At 35.9% G+C, this 9,631-nt stretch overlaps 1 protein-coding gene across 1 annotated transcript in view; it reads right to left on the bottom strand.

The window, feature by feature from the left end:
• Positions 1–1,411: 1,411 nt before the first annotated feature.
• Positions 1,412–9,631, bottom strand: part of TMEM132B (transmembrane protein 132B) — a 428,290-nt gene continuing 420,070 nt past the window's right edge. The window contains exons 8-9 of the mRNA XM_075274826.1: positions 6,761–6,952; positions 1,412–3,044 (exon numbers count right to left, since the gene is read on the bottom strand). Coding sequence (XP_075130927.1) covers positions 1,902–3,044; positions 6,761–6,952 — 1,335 coding nt within the window. The 3' untranslated portion in view covers positions 1,412–1,901. The remainder of the gene's footprint in view (positions 3,045–6,760; positions 6,953–9,631) is intronic.

Here is a 9,631-nt window from a genome sequence, read left to right as displayed (position 1 = left end):
ATTAACAAATGGATTAGGCATGATAAAATGCAACTTGCTAGACTCTTTTTTCTTGACATTTGCCTTCCGCGGGAGAATCAATGTATCCCTATACACATTAGATCTTTGGCTGGTTCAGAGGAACATGTCAAGTCAAGATGACATTCATCTAGGTGTATAGGTAAATAGGCTATCTATAGTTGTATCTGTAGTTGCTACTAGGACACTAGAATTACTTGCCACTTTACTTCTAGTGATATAATAATGGAAACTATTCAGTTAGAAAAACATGGTGCTCCTACTTTTACAGTATCCAATAAGGATGTTAATTTTATTGATTTCCCAATTGTTTACTGATGGACCCTCATACAGTAGATTGCAAAAGGTCTTAAGATCCAAATATGATAACACATAGGTGAAAAATAAAAAAATACCCATCATTAAAATAACCATAAAATAATACACATCAAAGAGTCTAAACAGCCGCACTGACTATTGATGACTTCTGTGTAGAGTTGTGTGAATTTTGTAAAATTTGAGCACAATATGATACAGAGAGAGTGCTTTATTGGACAAAGTGGCTGTATATAAATACATTTGTATACTTGTATATATTCTCCTGTTTCAATTTCAGTGTAAAAATATTAGAGAAACCTTTAGTGGTAACTGGCAATCGAGGTATGGTTATGGTAATAAAGTATGTGAACTATGTTTCCATCAGGAGTGAATAGTATTGGCAAATAAAGAAGAAACGTGATAAATTAAAATGATGTGTAGCTATCATAATGCAGTCCTCAAATAATAACTAAGAACTTACAGTATGACAGATGTAAAGGAAATTGTCAGCGTGTTTTGATTCATAATCACTATAAAAATATCAATATCTGTCTCCATAAATTGGACAGTCAGCACCAAGTAAATGCCCCTTACCATAGTGTTTGTAGGCCAAGCATTCCCATAGAAGTATCCTAAGGCTATAATCATACACTGGGACTGGTATTAAATGGCATACCTACCTTGGGAAGTATATACTATAAATATCTCACGGCTATGGGTTCAAATCAATCAGATCGATGCCTCTGACCATTACCTAAATCAGAATCAATATGCCCATGGCTGATCCATAGTCCACCATGATGGAGAATCTCTTGGAAGGATAGACTCTTGGTGTTTCTGGATGCTATTTTAATGTAGACTTGAAAAAAATGGAACCAACATAAACCTATCAGACATTTATGGGCAATTCCTGTGAATATACCATAAATTTCCAAGCAGGTTATACTATCTAAAAAAAAAAAAAATAAAAAAAATAAAGTGCCCCCTTAAGACATGTGAAGACATGATAACCTAGGCTGTACAATACATGTCCACAAATTTTGGACCTATTGTTTGATTACTGTTAGGGATACGTTGACAGCAGAAAGAAATTGTGTGTATCTAAGAAGTAATGATGAGTTATGTTGAAATGCAAGTAAATACATTTGTAATACATTCAGATTTATGCTTACAATGAACTGGAAATATGAAAAGAAAAGTCCAGTGTGCTTTTAATTGGAAACCTGGCACAGCAGTGTTTACTTACAAGCAGAATTATTGGCGGTATAACCAATTCAGTAGAACACAATAGCTCGCTTTCCAGCCACACTTATGCCATGTTATGTATTGTAATCCCATCAGGAGAACCAGGAAACCATTTATAGTATGAAAGTATCACTTGGTGCCCTATATAGAAATTACCACCAGACAGATTTTTTTCTTCATGAGCACTTTCTAATTTAGAGCCAAATATATTGGCACTTTAGACTTTGTATAATAAATTTAACCTTGTTGGGTTCGTTTGCTTCTCTATTGCTGTTTTGATAGTCCCACCTTTAAAAAAAGAAACAAAACGAAGGCATAAAGGTGAATATAAACATATTATATTACAGGTTGTCCTGAAGACTATCCATATAGTCTCTGAGCTCACGTGAATCTCCAATGTTCATATCCTGACAAACCCATTTAATATTTTCTTCATTTCCAAAGATGACTGCATTGGTGTATGGACCACCTTCTTCAGGTAACACAGTAGTAAAGGATGTGAACTTTACCCGTTTTCTCTTTGAACCCCCAGGATTCAGTGGCTCATTTTGGGCCTCTTTTTCATAATTGTAATCTGATGACCTCATAATTTGACTATATGGATTCTTTTGAGAACCACCATTGAGCAAAAAATTGCTTTCTTCAAATTGCGACCTTCTGTCGATCATTGTAGTGCATTCTTCCGCCACTGGAATGTCCACGGGGTTTTCCAAAAGTTCCACCTCATTCCCAAGCCATACCCAGTCATGTGAATGTGGAATGTTTGCCTGATCTGCTACTGGAAACCTTTTATGTCTATATTTCCAAGCAAATGCCACACAGTTAATTAAAAAGACTAGAATTGCCAGACAGAAAACACAAAGAAGGGCATACATGCCAATTTCCAAGTCTGTGAGACCTCTTGAAGTCAGTGTAAGTTCACTTTCCTGATTGTGTTCAGAGGCTATTCTTGTAGGAAAGCTGGTATATGGCATAGGTACAATGTGGGCGTCATTATAGTTCTTGTAATAGTCTATTGGTGAATCAGATGTTGAGTTTTTATTTGCATCTTCATAATTTACTGCAGAAGATCCATGTTTGGGCCACTCATTGGCTGTCCTTTCTTGCTCTGCCACTTTCTCCGTTGTTTTACTTGTGATTTTCTTAAACTCATCATCGATACTTTGAATTTCATTTATATTTCCCTTTTGATCAGAATCTTTCTGACCAAATTTAACCTTAATAGTGCCACTACCAACGGCAAGGCTGCTTTTCCTCTTAGATTTCTGGCAGATCTCACTGATCCCTAATTCTAACTTTATTAAAGGTCCCTGGCCTTCTCCTTCTGCAACCACTACAGGCCAGTTTGATAAAGGATTTTGATAAGTGGAAACCACCATCTCATCTAAAGAAGACACCAGAATGGAGAAGTCTTTACTTTCATAGATATCCAGTGGTGTTACTGAGCCATCACTAAACAAGGTCCATACGCTGATGACTGCCTCCTGTAATAGAAAAAAAAAAAATCTTACAATATACTTCATATATCAATATTTTAGTAGAAAAAACTGTGATATGTGATTATGTTAATGGATGCTTGTTGTTCTTTCGACAAAGTGGACATACAGTCTTTAGTAAAAACAAAAGTATTGAAAGCATGGTAATACCATTACTATACATATTTATTAATCACAAAAGACATAATGTAGACTTTCAGGGGAAGTTGTCAAATATTATTATAATCTATGCACTGACTGAATACGGTATGTGCTTATAGCACTTATCTCCTGCTGATATCCAGCAGTAGAAAATTAAGCTAGTCATACATATTAGTTTAATGTTGGCCTAATCTGCCAATTTCAGCTGGACCAGAAGACTATATAATGTGTATGGGAACCTGCTGACTCTACTCTTATGGCAGATGTCGGGGAAAAAATTAAGCAGTTGAACTTCAACATGCCCAATCCTGTTTTTTGAGTAAAACAAGCCACTACCAGAAGAGCCTAGCAGTGGATTACTCCCATCTCTCCATTGAAAATATATGCACGTCTACATGCTTTGTAATAGCTAAAACTCTTGATAGTTTCTGCTTTAGCAATATGGGCACTTGACCACGATTGTGAAGTTAAACAGATTATGACATGTACAATTTATATTTTAGAATTATTTGAAGAAAGTTTTCATAACAATTTGCTCTGTATTGGCATACCCTGTAATTTAGGTATACCCTGTGATTTAACAAACAAGACACTGCTGAGAAAAAAGGTTAGTTGTAAGTAAGAGACTTAACTATACAAATAACAATGCAATTGTATAAAATGAGCCTGAGCAAAAAAATAGTCAGTACAGTTAGACAACACTGTGCCTAGAAAAGTGCAAGAACTTAAAGGGGTTTTCCATCTCCCTCTTTCACCAGTTTGCCTGCTATCTCTACTTCTGACTTCCTGCATCCTTCAACAAGCTGGTGGGAGGGATTTGACTGAAGGACAGAACACTATGAAGTACCACAGTATCTATCGACATTGCCTTTACCATGAGAGATTGATTATTATGATTAATAGAAATCTTATATAATTGAAGATAAAATAATATACATAGTAAATGTATATTACATTACACAGGTTAGGAGAGAGAAAAAAAATTTACATGATGCCAAAGCTGAGAAATATATTCATAATCTTTCTTCCATAGCAAAAATTCTAAATGACCTTACTAAAAAGGGAGCTGAACCCAGATGCTAACGTGTCCTTTGAGTTTCTTAAGTGTAGCTCCAGTCTTGGTTTAATCTGACCTATCACGTCCCTTTGTGGTAGAAGTTCATGCCTCAGAAAGTGGGATGTTATTATCTCATGGATGCCTCTATGACTCGTGTCCTTGTGCCTTCTTCTCTCACAAAGTCTCTACTGCCGAGAAGAATTATGATATAGGCAATAATCAACTTCTAGCTAGAAAATGGGTCATTTTTTGGAGGGAGCTAGACATAGAATTACAGTTCTCACAGAATAGAAGATCCTAACATTTTTAGAATCTGCAAGAGACTCAATCCTAGACAGGTTAGGTGGGCTTTTTTTTTTTTTTTTTTTTTTTTTTTTACCAGTTTTGATTTTGTGATAACCTACAGACCTATGTTAAAAAATATTAAGGCTGATGCCTTGTCTCGAAGTTTTTGTTCCTTTCAAACCCCTGATCTTGAGCCCTAACCAATCCTCTCTGAAGGCTTTGTTACCTCTGCTATTTTATCTGATCCTGCTTCTGAAATCAGAAAGAATCTGCAGTTAGCCCCTCAGAATATCCCAGTAGGTAAATAATTGGTACCTCCTCAATTTAAACTTAGGTTATTGAATAAGTTAAAAGAGTCAGTTTTGTGTTGTTATTTGGGATATTGTGGAACTAAAAACGAGTCTTATGATATCAAAGCCTATTTGTCTGCCTCTCACACTTATGGCTAGATAATGAACCCTGGGGATGAACCTCTGCCATCGCCAGTCCCTCAAAGACCATGGACCCATTTCTCGATTTCATTACTGATTTATTTTTTGCTGAGGAGAATCTGGGTAGTTACAGACTGTTTCAGTAAGATTTGCCGTTTTATTCCATTAGCTCAAACATCAAATGCTAAAACTCTGTCCAGATTATTTATACTGGGGATACAATTCTATTTCTCCTCTGCATTTCTGAAATCAATGCTCAGTTAGAATGTGAAACCAAACATTTGAGTAATATCTTAGATCTTGAGTGTCTAATTAGTCTGTGTGGGTAACCTATTTACCTTCAGCGGAATTTGCCATTAGTAATTGACAACAAGTTTCTTAGGATACTTTTTCACGAGCTAAACATGGGAACAAATCTTAAAGATGACCAGATCTTGGCTGATTATTTGAATTTTGAAACCCCATTTTCAACCTAAGAGAATTCTTAGTTAATAAAGGGGAATTCCTTATTCAGGATCAGGATAAGTGATGTCGCACCTTATGATTACCTGTCTTTACACAGACAACCCACTGATGTAAATAAACAGTTTATTTCTCCTGTTTTGGACCCCCAGGCAAATGTCGTTTTCCCTATAGATTATATCTACCATATATACTCGAGTATAAGCCGGCCTGAATATAAGCCAAGACCCCTAATTTTACCACAAAAAACTGGGAAAACTTACTGACTCGAGTATAAGCCGAGGGGGGGAAATGCAGCAGCTACTGGAAAATGTCAAAAATTTAAATGGTCGGAGTTTTTGGGTGCAGTAGTTGCTGAGTGCTGGGGAAGGGGAGGTTTTGGTTGTTTGTCTGCCCCTTCCCTGAGCTTGAGGGCTGTTTTTTTTTTTCACAGTCATTTTTTACTTTTATATGTATTCTAGGGAAAGGATTGAATTAGAACTTTTATTTATTTTATTTTTTTATTATTTTTTAAAAGCTTTTTTTCACATTTTTTTGGGAGAGTCTATACATTACTATTGTGGCTAGTCATAGACCAACAAATTTTATTATTTTTTTGCTTGACTTGAGTATAAGCCGAGGGGGGTTTTTTCAACACAAAAACTGTGCTGAAAAACTCGGCTTATACTCGAGTATATATTAGCAAGGGATGGAAGTCAAAACCTTGAAGGCAGATATTGGAGGCCTTTCCTAAGGATAGCCCAATCAATAAAAGAGACAAAACCTACCTTGGCACATGTAATACATACCTATTCATCAACTTTAAGATGGTGCATAACCCATTTTGTGCCTATACATCTCTGGCACTTTAATTTACTACGGTGAATATGTAATGCAAGAATAATTACTGTAATAAATTGAAGTATAGAAAAGAAGAATCATAACCTTCCAGATGTGATTTTCTAAAAGAAACAAGCTGCTTCCATGGTTAACAATGTTGCTTTAACTCATGTAGGTCTGGGTGACATCTGACAATGACAGCACCTCCCTTCCGTTCACGGGTCACTTTGTATATACATACTTTCTTCTATAATCCAAAGTCATACTGATGGACTAACACCCTATAAAATTGGCCCAAGCATAATTGTGCGCTCCTGACATAGAGAAATTCAATTGGTAATTCACCCCAGAGACAGGGTCTGATGTGAGAGATAATATGTGCAATATAGACAATTAAGTGTAACATGCAAATGAAATAAAAATGATACATGAAAGTAGTCAAGACATGTTACTGTGTCACTGTATGATTGGATCAAATACAACTGGGCACACTTTTTTTTTCACTGTACCTGTTTTATCTCATGCAAGATGTCACTGGCTGTAGTGGTTGTAATGATGGCTCTTTTATTACCCTTGCTGGCTTGTACAGACAAGGAGAGACCAGTTATGAGTTGGATTCCTAGTTCAACAATTCCTACACGATCATCCAGCACTGTCACCGTTTTTTCAGCCAAGATGGAATCAGACAATGGGGAAAGGACCTGAGAAAGTAATTACAACAAGTAAGAGAAAGCCTATGGTGAAACAATCGCAAGTGCACAAAATACCTGGAACACAAGACTATGCACCAAGGAATTGCAACAAGCTACATCATCTGAAGCTTATTTGTCATTGTCACAGTCATTGCTAAATTATTTCCCATGGCCACTATTTCATGTACAGTGAAATTCCATAAATCCGCCATTCAATATTCCTAAAAGAACAGCCCCTGGCAAAAAAAAATAAAAAATGGAATCACCACAATGGATGTTGATACAGCTTTTTACATCATATCAAATGAATTACTGATAATACACAAAACAATGTTTAACAGCTGAATATTCTGGCTTTGGAAAATGTGCAGTACTGTGAAAAAGTTTTAGGCAGATGTGGGGAAATTGCTTCAAAGTAAGAATTCTTTTTTTAAAATAAGAAATGTTAACAGTTTATTTTTGTCATTTAAAAATGCAAAGTGAAAGAACAAAATAGAATTCTAATGCAATATACAGTATAGTGTGACCTCCTTTTGCCTTCAAAACAGCATACACTTTTCTAGATACCCATGCACACAGATTTGGAAGGAACTTGGCAGGGAGCTTGTTCCAAACATCTTCAACAACTAAGCACAGATATTCTATTAATGTACGATTGCTCAAATCCTTCTGTCTCTTCATGTAATCCCAGACTGGATTATGATGAGATCAGGCCTTGGGGGGAGGGGTATATAATAACTTTAGGATTCCGCCTCCAAAGGGTGATCACACCAAATATTGATTTGATTCAGATTTCTGTTTTGTTCCTTATGACATAACGCTATTAAACACCTATTTTTTTTTAGCAATTTTGCCCCTCCTGCCTGAATGTTTCCACAATACTGTACACATAAAATAATTTTAATTATAGTATGTGGTGTTTCAGATCAAGTAGAAGGAAATATAAGGGATGATTTATTGCTATGGAATCCTCACCAAAAACATCCAATTAGTAATATGTTACTATGTCTGCCCTAAATCTTTTCATATATTTATAATATGTAATATTTTATATCAAACTGTTTAAACTTTTTCAAATCTTTGCTGGATTGAGCCTTGTCATGTACCAATTTATGTAGAAGAGAAACATAAAGTACATGGGTCTCCTAGGATAGTATGTCCAAGTGGGTGCAAAACAGAGACAACACTATTGTAGACTGGTAGATATTTCAATGAGAATGCTGCATAGCTCCAGGACCCCAACACAGAGTGATTTCCTAGTGGGTGAAGTCCAGATACAAAGTGCAAACAACTGGGTGCTTGGAATGGATAAATGGATGATGCTGCCTTGCTGAGAAATTCATTGAGGTCAATTCCATTATTAGATATTAGAAATGATAAGATTTCTAATTGATACTGGAACTGACCATAGTTACATATTTTAGCAGTGCAATCTTAAAGCACCTGTTTGCTGTTTTCTCTATGGACCACTTTTTGGACTTTCAATAAGCTTTAACACACAGCAGTTTGTTTCTTATCTTATTTTGTTGTGTTTCTATATATGGTAGGAAAGGTCACTTTGAATTTTCTGTCCTGATACTTTGACATCTTTGTTCATCTACCCATATGATTTCCTCATGTACCTTTCCTATTTTTTTTTTGTACTTGTACTAAATATTATACACTGCTGATTGTAAGTTAAAATCTTTTCTCAATCTGAGGCCCGGTTCACATCTGCATTCAGTATTCCGTTCAGGGAGTCCGCTTGGAGAATGCATTAAAAAGTGTTTAGCTAAGAAACCACACAGACGGAATACCATCGTTGCAGTACTTTTCTCTCCACATGAAAACACATGGACCCTATTATAGTCTATGGGGTCTGTGTGGTTTCTTAGCTCACTGCTTTTTAATGTCCCCAAGCAGACTCCTCGAATAAAATACTGAACACAGAAGGCTTCAGCCTTGGAGTTCTATGTCAATCTTTAAGGCCTTTTCTAATCATATTTCATTGTTTTAGTCGACAACCCTCTCATGGGGTCATGTTTACATTTATATAGCTAGACAAATAGTGTGGTCTCTATATCCCATTTCCAGTATTTGTTTTAGACCTGCCACAAGGGGCTTGCATTTTTTTTTTTTTTTTACCTTGGATGTTGCATTGACACGTACAGTACCTATTGATGAAGATCAAGTACTAGCCTTCATGACAGCCATATTACTTAGTAACAGTTCCCTTTTGGCAGGATATTACAACCTTCCACAATGCAAAAGTTCATATGAAGAATCTTTGGAATGTGTTGGAAACAGACATCTGAACCTGCAGATTCCTGAGGCTTTGTGGCATCTATGACTTAGCGGGTCTGAGCTGTTTTAGCAGCACAAGAGGGGCCTATTTAATATTAGGTTGTAATGTTATATTAATCCGAGTACAGTATATCCCCTATAAGGTATTCGAAAGAACATGCCACATATCTGCTTTTGAAATCACAGATATGTGTATCTACGGTATTACTTTAATTATGAGGAACATTAATACTTTTATATTGTACATAGCTGCAATAAGGATGTATTGTATGCATTAGGCCTTATAATATACATTATTCAGATACAATGTTTGATGTTCACTAGTAACTAGTTATGTATATAGCTTGTCATATTAGCTCTACTATATCCCCCTTCTATGAGCCTGAACTTTAAACAAGCTTTTAG

The sequence above is a fragment of the Leptodactylus fuscus genome, chromosome 1 (assembly GCF_031893055.1).
Source record: "Leptodactylus fuscus isolate aLepFus1 chromosome 1, aLepFus1.hap2, whole genome shotgun sequence".
Taxonomy (NCBI): Eukaryota; Metazoa; Chordata; class Amphibia; order Anura; family Leptodactylidae; genus Leptodactylus; species Leptodactylus fuscus.
This window is presented reverse-complemented; position numbering and strand designations above follow the sequence as displayed.